General features: G+C 36.1%; 1 protein-coding gene across 2 annotated transcripts in view; it reads left to right on the top strand.

Annotated features, from left to right (window-relative positions):
• The window catches only part of LOC145668022 (chymotrypsin-like elastase family member 1), a 147,060-nt gene that overhangs the window by 31,056 nt on the left and 99,469 nt on the right, over positions 1-16,535 (top strand). For both annotated transcript variants that reach the window (XM_081735487.1, XM_081735486.1), the window contains exon 2: positions 5,777-5,865. In XM_081735487.1, the coding sequence (XP_081591613.1) occupies positions 5,777-5,865 (89 nt within the window). The remainder of the gene's footprint in view (positions 1-5,776; positions 5,866-16,535) is intronic.

The following is a 16,535-nucleotide window of genomic DNA, read 5'->3' on the forward strand; positions in this document are numbered from 1 at the left end:
AAGGAATCGATGTAACTATTTTGTGAATTGGAGTATTAATACTTTGGTCCTTCATCTACGACACGATAACATTGCCACAATGAAATTCGAGTCTTCAGACGAGTACCAGAAAAATATACAATTATATACATTTACTGCTTCATTTTGACCCGTGGAATAGTGCTCTCTGGTCCCTGGATGCCATTTTTAACGTCCGTCAAGCTGGCCCGCACAAATTTCATATTCAAACTAAAACAGTACCAAAAATTTGTACCCAATATGTACCAATTTGTACCACTAAAATTATAATTTGTACCCCCCACCAATTTAGAAAAAATTGAGTTTTAGATGGCGGGCCAGCTTGACGTCAAGCTGGCCCGCACAATTTGTTTTTCTTTCCAATTCGAACAAAAACGGTACCAAAAATTTGTACCCAATATGTACCAATTTGTACCACCAAAATTGGAATTTGTACCCCCACCAATTTCGAAAAAATTGAGATTTTGATGGCGGGCCAGCTTGACGTCAAGCTTGCCTGCACAGTTTATTTTTCTTTCCAATTCGAACAAAAACGGTACCAAAAATTTGTACCCAATATGTACCAATTTGTACCACCAAAATTAGAATTTTTACCCCCACCAATTTCGAAAAAAAATAATTTTTTGATGGCGGGTCACCTTGACGTCAAGCTGGCTCGCAGAGTTTCTTTTTCTTTCCAATTCGAACAAAAACGGTACCAAAAATTTGTACCCAATATGTACCAATTTTTACCACTAAAATTATAATTTGTACCCCCCACCAATTTAGAAAAAATTGAGTTTTAGATGGCGGGTCAGCTTGACGTCAAGCTGGCCCACACAATTTGTTTTTCTTTCCAATTCGAACAAAAACGGTACCAAAAATTTGTACCCAATATGTACCAATTTGTACCACCAAAATTGGAATTTGTACCCCCACCAATTTCGAAAAAATTGAGATTTTGATGGCGGGCCAGCTTGACGTCAAGCTTGCCTGCACAGTTTATTTTTCTTTCCAATTCAAACAAAAACGGTACCAAAAATTTGTACCCAATATGTACCAATTTGTACCACCAAAATTAGAATTTTTACCCCCACCAATTTCGAAAAAAAATAATTTTTTGATGGCGGGTCACCTTGACGTCAAGCTGGCTCGCAGAGTTTCTTTTTCTTTCCAATTCGAACAAAAACGGTACCAAAAATTTGTACCCAATATGTACCAATTTGTACCACTAAAATTATAATTTGTACCCCCCACCAATTTCGAAAAAAATTGAATTTTTGATTGTAATACGTATTGTATAAATTAGAGTTTGTACACCCACCAATTTTTACAAACTTGAATTTTTGTTGGCGGGCACGCTTCTGGCCCGTAAAATTTATTTTTCTTTCAAATTCGAACAAAAACGGTACCAAAAATTTGTACCCAGTATGTACCAATTTGTACCACTAAAATTAGAATTTGTACACCCACCAATTTCGAAAAAAAATAATTTTTGATGGCAGACCAGCTTGACGTCAAGCTGGCCCGCACAATTTTTTTTCTTTCCAATTCGAACAAAAACGGTACCAAAAATGTGTACCTAATATGTACCAACTTGTACCACTAAAATTAGTATTTGTACCCCCACCAATTTCGAAAAAAATTAATTTTTGATTGCAGGCCAGCTTGACGTCAAGCTGGCCCGCACAATTTATTTTTCTTTCCAATTCGAACAAAAACGGTACCAAAAATGTGTACCCAATATGTACCAACTTGTAACACTAAAATTAGAATTTGTGTCCCCACCAATTTCGAAAAAAAATTGAATTTTTGATTTTAATATGTATTGTAGAAATTAGAATTTGAACACCCACCAATTTTGACAAATTTGAATATTTGTTGGCAGGCTAGCTTCTGGCCCGCACAATTTATTTTTCTTTCCAATTCGAACAAAAACGGTACCAAAATTTTGCACCCAATATGTACCAATTTGTACCACCAAATTGATATGAAGTCTTACTCTTCTCGCACTTCCTTCCATTTTTCCTTCCAGCAGTATTCTTATCCAGCAAGAGAGTGTCGGAAAGGGGTGGCCAATCACACTATTTGTTCTTGCTTCTATCGTTGATAAAATTATCTTGTTCTTCCCAGCCTTTGTCAGTAATCCTTCGTTTTTCATTCTATCGGTCCAGAAAATCCGTAGTATTCTTCTCCAGCACCACATCTCAAACACTTCCAACTTCCGTTTCTTAGTATTTTCGAGCCGGATTATTGCTTCTTTTTTACCTTTATGGTGCATTTCAATGTGTCTGTTTTTTCACTCATCTTGCATTTTTCTTGTAGGAGGTTGTTTAAAGCTGTTTCTAAGGCTTCCTCGTTTTCTGATAATGACGCTATGTCATTGGTAAAGCCGACAGTGCTGAAGAACTTTCCATTCACTCTAATTCCTTTTTCGTTGTTCTGATGGAATTCTTGCATTGCTTCCTCAATGTAGGCATTAAATATCCATGGTGAATGTGCGCATTCTTGTCTTACAACTTTCTTTATTCTCTTCTCTTTGTCTTCCTATAAGACCTGTTTGGTTTTCTAGTCCATGTACTACTCGTCTATCTCTCTAGTCTATTCCTTTCTTCTTCAGAACTTCAAACAGTGTGTTCCATTTCGCGTTATCAAATGCTTTTTCTACATCGATGAACGCTATTACAACCACTAAAGTTTACTCTTAGAGACTGTTCGATTATCAGTCGTATAGCCTCTCCTGTTCCTTTAACTGACACCAAATAAGTCTTCGGACAGGTCCTCCTCTATTCTTTTTTCCACACGTCTTCGAAGTATTCTTATAAGTATTTTTGACACAAGTAATATCAAACACTATTGTTTTCACACTTAACGCTCAAAATCTTTCGGCACTTTACCTGTTACGTACATTTTGTTTATTAGTTTATACAAAACTCCTTTCACTCTTTATCCTAAATTCTTTATAATTTCAGCTGGTATTTCATTCGGTCCGGTTGCTGCATCTGACTTCAGTGTTTGCACTGCTTCTTCAAATTCCACTTTTAAAATTGATGGTCCCAAGTAATCTTCATGTACTTCATCTACCACCGCTTCTTCCTGGTTCAGTTTCTTTGTAAACTTCTACGCATTCCTTCCATCGATGTGTTCTGTCTTCTTCCTATACCTGAATGTTTCCGTCTTTGTCCTTTATTACATTTGTAGTGGTTCTTATGTGAGAAACTTAATTTTTCACGTTCTTGTAAGCTTGTTCTATGTCTCCAGTCTTCATATTTTCATCAATTTCCTTGCATTTGCTAACCACTCTTTTCTTGCCTTTCTTGTTTCTCTGTTTATCAGGTCTCTGTATCGCTTGTATACTTCGTCGTCCTTGTTTAGTTTGCAACTTCTTCGCTTTTCCACTAATTTCAACATTTCTTCAATTATCCATGCCTTGTAGTTCTTTTTTCCTGTTTTCCCACGTAATCATCACAGCTTTTAATTATTCCTGCCATTAAGCCCCTCTTATATAATACTTTTCGCAGTATCTGTTGTGGTAACTCAACTATCTGTTGCTCTCCAGAATTCTTTATAAGTCTTGACATCTTTCTTACTTTGAGTGAATTCCACTTGATGCATGGTTATAATATTCGCGTCATCTTATAGAGATCGATAACCAACACGAGGGAGTCATCTGTGCCCACATCTGCACTTGAGTAACTTGTACAGAGCTTTACTTGGTTTCTGAATCTGTTTCGGATTAGAATATTGTCTATTTGGTACTGTTCACTACCTCCTGGTTTGCCCAAGATAAGGTATAGTTTAAAAAATTACATAAATTCAAAATTTTCGAAATGGGTGGAGGTACAAATTCTACTTTTCGTGGTAAAAATTGGTACATGTTAGATACAAGTTTTTCGTACAGTTTTCATTCGAATTGGAAAGAAAAATGTGTTGAGCAGGGCAGATTGACGTCAAGCTGGCCCGCCATCAAAAGTTCATATTTTCGAAATCGGTAGGGGTACAAATTCTAATTTTGGTGGTACAAATTAGTACATATTGGGTACAAATTTTTGATACCGTTTTTGTTCGAATTGGAAAGAAAAATAAATTGCGCGGGCCAGCTTGACGTCAAGCTGCCCGCCATCAGAAATTCAATTTTTTTCGAAATTGGTGGGGATACAAATTCTAATTTTAGTGGTACAAATTGGTACATATTGGGTACAAATTTTTGGTACCGTTTTTTGTTCGAATTGGAAAGAAAAATAAATTGTGCGGGCCAGCTTGACGTCAAGCTGGCCCGCCATCAAAAACTCAATTTTTTCGAAATTGGTGGAGGTACCAATTCTAATTTTAGTGGTACAAATTGGTACATATTGGGTACAAATTTTTGGTACTGTTTTAGTTTGAATATGAAATTTGTGCGGGCCAGCTTGACGGACGTCATTTTTAGAACCCAAGATTCATGTAAGCCTACAAGTAACTAAAAATATTTATATATCGCCTCTGAAAAATACTGTCTCGTACTACTTGTTTTAGTAACTTAAAATATTTTTTTTAAAGTATTTATTTTTGTTTGTATAAATAATGAAAAAATAAGTACACTACTAGAAATAAATTATATTGGTTTGAACTTCAGAAATCACTTATCACTCGTAAACTATAAATGTGTCAATTTATTATTTCTTTTTAGTATAAGAACGTTATCTTCTTTTCTCCCTTTTCAAAGTTCTTTTCTTTTTTTTTTTTTTTTTTTTTTGAGTTGCATACACCTAAGTTCAAACTCCTGGTAATTTCAGATTCAATTAACAAAACTGTCGAATTTAAGCGTTCAACATTCTTATTGAATTGATAGTCTCAACTAAGTTTTGATCAATTTCAACCTGCAAAAGATCCTCTCTCCAGATTCTACAATCACTGGAATTGTCAAGAAAATCGCCAAGCATTGAAGCTATTAATTGTGACCCGAAAACACTAAAACAGCAAAAATCAAAGACATTCCGTTGTATACATATATTTGTTGATCGTAATCGTATTATTTTCACGAAAAAAAGAATATTTATTCTTTCAGATAGTTATTTCTTATTTATACAATTCCATCTAGGAAATGAACGAGGGGGTGTTAGAAATGGTGGGAGAGAAAAGAACACTTTTAGATATTGTTGAGAACAGGATGAGTAATTGGTTGGGACATTGGCTAAGAAGGAACTCTATCATGAGGCACGCGTTAGAGGGTATGGTGGCAGTAAAGAGAGGGAGAGAACGAAGGAGACTATAGTTAATGAACGGTATCAAAATACAAAAATCATATGTGAAGACGAAGAGGTTAGCTGAGACCATGGAGCTTAGAAGTTTCTGCAAGCGATCTACCAATAATGGCAGAATAACTATGATGATGAATAGAATTCTAACAATGTTTATCACATTTTTCATCGTGTGAGGTAATTTTGCATTGTTTTCAATTTTATGAATTTTAAAGTCAAATGAAATCTGAGTCGCAGAGATTCAACTTTCAACACACTTATTTCCATATGGTTTAAGCATTTGTGAGAACAAGAGACACTGGTCCTAAACAATTTCTCAAGTAGGCTATTTTGACGAATACCAACATACGCTCTATTTCCAACTTTATTTATTAATGTCGCCTTAACATGGCACAGAATCCATGAAAGCCCTGTCACAAATCTTCAGGCTTTGGTTTCTGTATAGCTTTCACTACAATAGCTATTAAGCAAAAGACAGAATAATATTAAATTGTTATCAATTATGAAATTCTTAATTATTTCCGTTTCTTATTTTGCAGATAAAATTGTGAATGAGGAGAATCCTTGTCTCGACATATCCAGAACTGTGCCAGCAACACAAGCGAAGGATGGTGAATTTCCGTACGTAGTAAGTAACTACATGATATAAGTAAAATATTATTAATTATGATGTGAAATTCGACGATAAGTATTATCAGGAACATGTTTAATAAATATTTACAATAGCAAAAGCCCTATCCTATGTGGAGCAGACACTAACCGGTTGGATCTGGACAAGCACCGTCCCAGCCACACAGCGATATAATCGCCGGTATTCTACAAAAGGATGGCAGCTACAACTTGGATACATGCTATTTCTTTCACTGACAATCCAGTGAAAAGTTCCGATGGCAGTGTAATTGACTACTCTGAGTTTTGAAAACACCCTTCTTGTCCTAAGATGCACAGATTCCTGCCTCTGGGAAGCTTCCCAACTGTAGTGAAATTAAATACCCCCATGGACACTTCAAAGAACTTTTATCCAGTGTAAATTCGCTGTCGAGCAATTGTCGAGTGTGTTGGTCGATTTGTAAAATACAACCGGCGGTGGTAGGACGGACTGTCGTTGATGAGTGAGCACTTCCAAGTCTTCTGCATGGAAACTTCTCAGACTACGTATTTGGTTTAAGATTGGGATAATGTACTAATGCTCTTTGCTAACCTCAGCCTGCCATTTTAGTCAACACCTCAAAGGCAATGAGGAACATAAAAAATATAAAAAGTAAGCCCGTTAATATTTAGGGCTATAAAGTGATATTAAATAAAGTAGTACTCATTTCTCATACTTAAATTCGGCTGCGCTACAATGGCGGATCTGGCCCGGGGCCGGTGGGCCTAGGCCCCCAGTTTTTTGAGTGACGAAAATAATTTAAGCTATTATTTTGTATTTTTGAAAGTTTATAGTAAACTCATGATAATACGTATCATAATCTGGGTTCTTGCTCCCCCAGTTTTTACCTTCTAGATCCGCCCCTGGCTGCGCAGTTATAATTATTGGGGAACCAAATATGTATAGGAGTCCGGTAGAGATGGAACACTTTTTTGTATATCTCCAATAACTCAAATAATTATGCATGTAGAGCAAGTTTTTCTGCACGAAATCCAAGAAATGACTTTCTGTAACATAACCAAAAGTGTTTAGGATAGAAAAATGTATTTCTACCCAAAATTTAAGCTTGAGAAAAATAGCTGACTGGTCCATCTATCCCATAGTACTGTGGATTAGATAAACCATGCACTTTGGGAGTGATGGACCATATCTAGAACCTGAACAAAAAATAAATTTGAACTGTTTTGTTTTTAAATGATTTATATTAATGAAGTAAATATTATACAGCTACCAAGGTTTTACTGAAATCTAATATTGATTAAACTAAGATAGAAATACAGAAAATTTAAAATTGAATTTTCTTTTTAACCTGGAATCTAGAAAAGAAACATTTGTAAATGGCAAAAATACATAAGTTTTATGTTTTAAGAAGACAAATCAATGCCAGTAGCCACGTTGTACTGTACGTTGGATCTTGTTTTGTATATTTGAAAACTGCCAAACAAATCACAAACATTCTCGTATTTCCTCCTTTGGCAGTGATTTATCTATCCCAAGAAACTTTTTGAACGCAGTTAACTTCATTGTTTTCATTAACAGTTTCTTTTATGATGAAATGCACTACTAAATAACAAAATCTAGGAAATCTACATCAAGAATTTTGAAAATTGCTTTCAATGAAATGTGGTAAAAAAAAAAAAAAAAAAAAAAAAAAAAAAAAAAAAAAAAAAAGTTTTCACACCTGAAATCACGAATCTCGTCCATTGAAGAAACCTGTCGACTTCTGCTTCACTAAAACAGACAATGTCTAGCATACATTCACCATGACACTACACCAATATTCACGGTGCACTCTGGCGGATAGTTTACGAATTATCGCCCTGGTTCCTCCAGGGAGTCCATCTGTACCAGTGACCCTATACTATACGAGAGGTCTTTGTTAAGTATTAGTTCATAAAATAGCATTTTGTAATATTATCTGGCTTACTTTCTACATTTCTGTTATTCTACGTCATTTACTAAAATTCAAAAAGTGGGGTGAGATTAGCATGGGAAAACCATTGGGTACGAATACACTTTCTAAGCATCACCGACCATTGATATGTCGGTAAATGTTGCTATATTGCTGGGTGAGACGGAACAACGCACTTCAGAAAATTTTCCGCAAAACTCAATCAGAAAGAAAGTACTGTATGATTATACCCAGCAGTTGGTATAATTTTGGACGTGAGTTTCAGTTGCTTGTTACGACACAATGCTTCTAGATATAGGGTTTGTAGATATTTTCGACACAAGGGCATGAGTGTTAATTTAGAAGGACATATTGTGGGGAAGTTCAGGTTGATATGAAGTAAATTTGGTGGTATAATTTACTTTCTTTCTGATTGAATGATAGATTAAGAGAGTATTATTGAGTGGTTTGCCATGTAGGTGAGCATAATGGGAGCCAGGCTACTTCCTTAAAAATCGAGGATTTCTACAGTGCAATACGAGATAAGATTCACTGGAATTTATGTCAGAAGAAATGTGAATATAGATAAAAACTAAAGATGCCACACTATTTCCAAATAAGATTATTAATTATAGACGTGCAGATAGGGCTGGTTACAGAAACATCACCAACATTGGAGTGTCTATGAGTAAATCAACCTACTGACAACACCATGAAAGAAGAAACACAGCCATTTAGAACATTACAACCACTCTCAATATTTAGAAATGATTACCTACAAAAGAATACTTATTGTTTTTGATGCTTGCTGAAAACACTTGTTACAAAATACCGCCACACAAATATTTTGTAAATACTCTTTTAGACGAAGAACATCTAACAAAATGGAACAAATTTAATTTACTAATGGAAAAGCAAACACCTTCAATTTTACTACCTACTTATCGATCACAACAATTTCCTATTTCGAATATACACAGACAAATTTTACAATAAACATTCACTCCAGAATCTTAGGTACAACGACAAAATCCTTACTACAGTGACCCTCATAAACAGGCAATTAATAACCAGATTCTTTCTAACGACGGCGCTTTCACAGCTCCAATCACACTTAATGAAATAACAGTGAACTAGTTGAAAACAAAGAGATGAAGTGTGAGGGTTTCATTACGACACACCAAGGGAGCTCTTGAATATTCTTTAATTTTCCAGAAATTTCTAAAGTAGTAATATTTTCTACAAATTTTGGCTTTTTAACATTTTAATACTTTTGTACCTGCTTTCTAGAAGAGGAATTCTTTCAACACGTTAGGAGAAGATTGTGGTTTGGTCAGTATGTTTGCTATGGGATGCATCATACTTTGATATGACATTGCAATTCATTCCACAAGTTTTCAGTAGAGTCCAAGTAGGGACTTTCATTGGGCAACTCCGTCTAGTTCACACAGTACCTGTCAACTGCTAGAATGTAATCACCTAGTATTCTGCTCTTGGAAGAATCACACATCTATACTACACAACTCCCTTATTCACAATTCAAAATGTTGCAATACGTCTGGCGTTATTGTGTTCTGAATAACTAATAACTTGTTTTTATATTGCGGAAAGAAAGCCCATTCATACTCTTATATAACAAAGGAAGTCCTTGTACTCTAAGACATCGCAGACTGGATCTGACGATACAAGTTTTATGTAGCAGTGCGTTTGGTGGAATAATCAACTTGATTAGCTTCAGATTCAAAGTAACACAAATCACAATGTCTGACATCCCCGAAGAAGAGTGACATAAGAGCTTGAAATACATTAGTGGCCATTTGTAATGTTCTATCATTACAAGTATTTTAGACACTTGTACACTTAAAAAGGATTACTTTACTATTGTGTCACCCCCAAAACATTAGCAGTCTAAGCACTATATCAGTTCAGATTAAGTCATGCACAGTTTGAGAATATCTAGGCCACCATATTATAGCTTTTCTTTATTTTGAAGATTCGTCGTGGTCGTGAATCTCCACGCTATTATACTACGGCTACAAATAAGCACTTTCTGCACTAAAAAGCTTTTAATCCCTATAAAAATATTCGTATCCTATTATATTCTTTAATTTTTCTACTATTTACTCTGCATATTAGCAATTGGTCACCCCATACCATTGCTACAACTATTCTTATCTTAATGCTACAAGAATTGTATTATATAGCGCTTTATTTTCTTAGCATATTTCTACAAGGAAAATGCTTTTGTGGTCACCGCGGTGGTTTGAAGCTGAAGAAAGCTGTAGCGAATAGAGGCAGGCAGATGGTTAGGCTGCCGAAAGACCATCGTAAACAAGATAAGTGCTCGAGAATTTTTCTTGTGACCTAGGCGCCGGTTTTCAAACATAGGCACCATAATAATACAATTTTATACATGAGGCTTCATAATTTTATTTTGGATTTAACTTATTTAAGAGCCAGACTCCTACTTCCAATCGCATTATCTACCTGGCGTCCAGAATTTTTCAAGCCTAAACAAGAGCAATATTGACAGAAATTCATTATTTATTACTTATGTTGTTACTTTTAAACTTCAGCTTTTTCTTTTCAATAACTTCACACGAAATAGTGTTCTAAGCAGAGCTGGATTTAGGTTTGGTGAGGCCCTAAGCTACTGAAGGTGATGGGGCCCTTTATGTGTCCAGATGAACGTAGGCACCTTACAGGCAGAAATGAAGAAACTAGTGGTATTTTAGGAAGCAGGCTAGCAGAAGGGGCCCTCTTACTTACATCATGGAGGCCTACCCAACACGAAGCACTGTTGCTATATGTAGATTTTATTTTATTTATTGTTTTTCTTATATTTAAGAAAAGTACAATCATTTTCTATTTAATTTTTGGGGCCCTTCAGAGAGGGCGGCCCTAAGTTATAGCTTGTTTAGCTTATACTTAAATCCGGCACTGGTTCTAAGTATACAAACATAAGTTCTCCCCTTCGTTCCCTAATATTCTTTCTCCCTTCAGCCAGGCCCGTATCCTCGGGGGTCGCCCCCTAAATTTTACGGGCCCCCTAAAATTTACACGGCAGGCTTATAAATAAACTATAATATAGTGATGAACTATAATATGGTTAGATTAGCCCCCCTAACTTCTACCGGGTCCCCCTACATATTTCGGGTGGCTACAAGCCTGCCCTCAGCTGTGAGATGATTAATGTTTGGTATATGGTGGTACATTTGCAAAAGGTTATATCGTGAAAGTATTGCGTTTAGTGTTCAGACGTCCACAAGTAATAAATAAATAAATAAATAAATAAATAAATAAAAAGCTAACGTTTGAAGAGTTCAGCTTTTCTTAATTTTCGTCCAGTAGATTGATTTCTCTTACGTTCTTTTAGTCACTGCAACAGAATATTGTGTGACTCCTTATTTATTTATTTATTTATTTCATAAGGACAACACAACAGGTTTAATGCCGATTTATAGTAATTATACTCAATTACACTAGTTAACAAAGGTTTTGTTACATAAAAGGAAATACCTGTTCTTAAAGGAACTTTTTGCGCTGAATTCGAATATGCACTCGGTTTTTCTCCATCACGTACGATTTTCCCGTAACAGAGGGATTTTCGGGAAAATCCCTCAAAAATTTCCCTTTTCGTTTATTTTACCCCCCAAGATCTTGTCCCCTTGCATATACTAACATAGAAATTATACCTAAGTACACCCTCCATTCCAAAAGAAACCGAACGTTTTAAAAAAAAACAAAAAAGCAATGTACATTTTGGAACAAATCATTTTTATTAATCAATGTATTCCCCTTCTGCATCGATACATACATTTGCACGCTCCAACAAGTTGTCAAACGACTTCCCCATGTCCTTTATTGGAATGGTCTTTAGGACGGCGGTCGTCGCCTTCTTAATGGCATCAATCGATGCGTGCCACTTTCCTTTCATCGCCAAATGCAGTTTCGGGAACAGATAGAAATCGCACGGAGCGAGATCTGGTGAATAGGGAGGATGATGTAACCGAATAATGTGATTTTTGACCAAAAATTCAGTTACAAGTCGCGAACGATGTGATGGTGCATTATCGTCCAAAAGAGTCCAACTGCCGATTTCGCGATATTCGGGCCGAATACGACGAATTCTTGCCAGCAAACGCTTCATGACGCCCAAGTAAAACTCTCCAGTGACTGTCTGGCCGGGCTGAACAAATTCTTTGTGGATAATTCCTTTTGAATCGTAAAAACAAATCAGCATCACCTTAACTTTTGACTTCACCAAGCGACTTTTTGTGGGTGTTCCTTCATCCGGCGCTCTGCATTCAGCACTTTGCCGCTTTGTTTTGGGCTCATATTCAAAACACCACGTCTCGTCACCAGTTACAATCGATTTCAAGAAGTTTCGATCCTGCCGAGCACTTTTAACGATGTCTTTGCAATGCGCAATTCGATCAACTTTTTGGTCTTCGGTGAGTTTGTGTGGTACAAACCGCGAATTAACCTTCTTAAGGCCCAAAACTTCGGTCAAAATGCGGTATGCGGTTGTTTGAGGAATGCCTAATTCCATTTCAATAACTTTCACCGACGATTTTTTGTTATGTTTGATGAATTCACGCACTTTTTCGATGTTTTCTTCCGATAATCCGGTTCTGGGACGGCCTGATCTTTCGTCACCATCCAGCGTCTCTCTACCCGATTTGAATCGCCTGAACCACTCGTAAATTTGCGTACGGGATAGACACTCATCACCATATGCATTTTGTAGCATTTGGTGCGTTTCACTAAAAGTTTTACCCAGTTTAACACAAAACTCAATTGCAGCTCGTTGTTTGAAACTCATTTTCCGACCGATGTACACAACACACTGACAGTTGAAACGCAATAACTTTGTTGCCGTGCATCCAAATGTCATGACATTTATCCCAGTTGTCAATGAGGGACTACGCCATCTACCGGTAAAATATTACAACAGATGGCACTAGTGGTACTATTTGTTTTCAAAAGTTCGGTTTCTTTTGGAATGGAGGGTGTATACTTTGATTCATATTTAACAAACCCTCCAAGTTTCGTAATAATCGCTTTATTCTTTCTAGAGAAATAAATATGTTTGTATGTATACTGTGTGTACTGTTTATTGCACCTTATAGTAATGCTTTCAGATCTCTTAAGTTGAGGTAAAACGTTTTGCTTTATTACCACAAACACATATATAAAATATAATACAATATAATTTACAAGTGTGACAATTTACAATAAACAATAATACAAATGTACCAAAAGGTCATGAAAAGACAATCAAAACTATCACAATATATGAAACTTCCATTGGGTTACAAAAACGTACACTACTTCCTTCTTTTGTAAGAAATGTTGCATTCTCTAACAAGACCCCAACAATAGTCCCCCATCATTGAAGGATCCCATCGTCCCTGGTACCTTTTCTCCATTGCCATTATATCTTGGTGGAATCTTTTTCCCTGTTCGTCGCTGAGAGCACCTAGGTTAGCAGGAAAGAAGCTGAGGTGGGAGTGCAAAAAGTGGATTTTTAAAGACATCCTACAACCCAACTCTTTGTATTTTTGTATCATGTCCTGTACGATTTCTGTGTAACTCTCAGCTTTGTTATTGCCCAGAAAGTTGCGCACAACACACTTAAATGCTGTCCAGGCAGCTAGCTCAGCACTGTTTAACTTGCTGTCAAAGCTATCATCAAGCATTAATTTCCTAATTTGGGGACCAATAAACACTCCCGCTGAAATCTTAGCATCACTCAGGTTAGGGAACTTATCTCGCAAATACTTGAAACCTTCCCCAGATGTGTCCATGGCTTTGACAAAGTTTTTCATAAGTCCTAACTTAATATGAAGTGGCGGTAGTAATATCTTATTAGGATCTACCAAAGGAGCGTATTTGACGTTGCATTCTCCAGGTACGTAATTCACTCTAGGTTCCCATTCCTTCACTTCATAATGTTTGTCATCAGCTCGGCTATCCCATAAACATAAAAAACATTGGTACTTCGTGTAACCGCACTGCAGTCCTAATAAAATACCAACTACCTTGAGATCACATCATATTTGCCAACAATGGTCCTTGTAATTTATAAGATTTAGCAAAGTTGACATGGTGTCATAGGATTCCTTAATCTTCACTGAGTGCGCAAGTGGTATAGAAGGTTTTTTTATTTCCATTATGTAAAAGGACAGCTTTAAGGTTGACCTTTGACGCGTCGATAAATAACCTCCATTCTTCTGGAACGTAAGGAATTCCTAGCTCCGCCATCAACCCATTTATATCCGTACATACGCACACATTATCTTGCATTGAGAAATAGCTTGAAAATTGAACATGCCTTTTCCTGTACACTGATATGTTCGTTTCTGCATCCAATAAGTTCCACTGCTGGAGCCTTGATCCCAGAAGTTCCGCCTCTTGTTTTGTCAGGTGCAAATCACGGACTAGGTCATTAAGTTCACATTGCCGGATGAAATGTGGCTCGCGAACACAGTCAGGGATGAACGTTGGATCCTTGGATGTACATGTTGATGTCGATGGTTCATCAAGGTCATGATCATCATCAGAGTCTTTTGGCCATATCTCTTCTCAGTTGGTAGGGGGCTCGGGAAGTGGAACTTCTTTTGCATTCTGTTACATTTGATAACAAATATTGATAACCATTTCATGAACAAAACGAAAAAACTTGGAGAATTGTGTATATATATGTATTAAGATATACATATACTGTACGTTTAAAAAAATATACGTTGGAAGTACATTCTATTTTTATACACGTTTTTAATTTACAGAGAGCAATACAAGTGTGTTGTTGACTATTGTAAATATTCATTTTTATGTCTGTGTTTGTAGTAATAAAGCAAATCGTTTTTACCCCAACCCGGGAGATCTGAAAGCATTACTATCAGGTGCAATAAACAGTGCACACAGTATACATACAAATATATTTTTCTCTAGAAAGAACAAAGCGATTTTTACGAAACTTTTAGGATTTATTAAATATAAATCAAGGTATACTTAGCTATAATTTCTATGTTACTATATGTAAGGGGACAGGAGCTAGGGGAATAAAATATCTGAAAAAGGGAAATTTTTGAGGGAATTTCCCGAAAATCCCTCTGTTACGGGAAAACTGTACGTGACGGAGAGAAACTGAGTGCATATTCGAATTCAGCGCAAAAAGTTCTTTTAAGATCAGGTGATTTTTCTCATGTAACAAACAAAAAGTTTAAATTTGTTAACTAGTGATTATTTAACATAGACTATTATACATACATTATACACATACACAAATATACGTCGTCTAATTGTACATAAATTACTGCCTGACAATTCTTTTGAAGTTGTTTTCTGACGTACTAAACACATCTACTACATGAAATTTAATCATTTCGTTATATGAGGCACATATTCTCCACAGAGGAGACTTATGTATTATGTTAGTTCTTGCGTTCCTACAATAGAATGTCCCTGTATTTGCTGTTTTAGTCTTACCTGTTGGGACACGTAAGTAGTTTGTTACCATCTAGTAAAACAAGGTCATAATTATGTATTCATAACACGTAGCAGGCTGCTTTACTTTTTTGCATGTTAAAATCAAACTTGACATTGATGAATAGCTTTGAATTACATATTCCGTGGAGATGTTGTACATAATAATTGTTTTTACGGGCGGTCTTTTTTATAGTATGACAGTTTGAAGAATGGATACACCTTTTTTCCGGTGAAAAAGAAATGTTAATTGGACAAGCAGAATACAGAAAAAACCTTTCGGAAATAAAATATGCAGATCACACACGTAGAACAAGGTAATATATTGTTGGATTCATTAATATGCAGCACATGTAACGCGGCAGCTGCTGCTGGAGAATATTCTAGAAATTTGGATAGTTGGAATGAGTGAAAGAAAGCACTGGAAACTTCCAGATCTTTTTTAATTTATTATTGTTGGAATAGGGGGAAGAACACACTCGAAACTTCTAGAAAGATTGAAGGCCATATAAATACTGATGCATTTGCATGATGTGTACATTTAGAAAGAAGACAGCAGGAACATCAAGTGTTAACTTTTCGAAGAAGATATTTTATTACTAGGAGAGATTGGAAGATTGGTAAGTACTAACGTTGTAGTTGTCTTGTAGTATACGTGTTCATTTTTTTATATGGGAAAGGGACATATTGTAATTGTTAGGAGTATAAGGGGACGGAACTGTTTGGTTTTATCGGGAATTGATTGCGGATTTTCCGGCATTGAAAAATGATATGACTCGGTGTACTTTTATGGGATTATAACGTGACTAAGATATAGTGTAATGTAATATGGAGGGAATCAACATTAATGATTGCACCGGGAATCGAATGAGTATTCTCCCACGTGGAGAACCGTACGTTAAATTGTATGCTTGAAGTGTTAACTTATTACTTATACATAGGTATGAATTGTGTATGACATAACAGGTATATATAAATTATATTGTACAGAAAGTCAACAGAATGCGCTCCCGGGAATCGAACCAGGGCTCTCTTGAAAAGCCGTACGACAAACATTTTGCTTAGCAGATGTTGTTACTTGTATGTAACTATGAATTGTGTAAGATATAACAGGTATTTAGAAAGTATATGGGAAATTTTATTGAGCAGGGAGCCATGACTCTCCCGGAACTCGAACCAGGGTTGTCCCAGGTGGAGAACCGCACGCTTGCTTGTACTGTAGATTTTTCTCAGTTATAAATGGTATATTTTACAAACTTATATTGGA

Source organism: Thermobia domestica, chromosome 13, assembly GCF_964235325.1.
Source record: "Thermobia domestica chromosome 13, izTheDome1.hap1.1, whole genome shotgun sequence".
NCBI lineage: Eukaryota > Metazoa > Arthropoda > Insecta > Zygentoma > Lepismatidae > Thermobia > Thermobia domestica.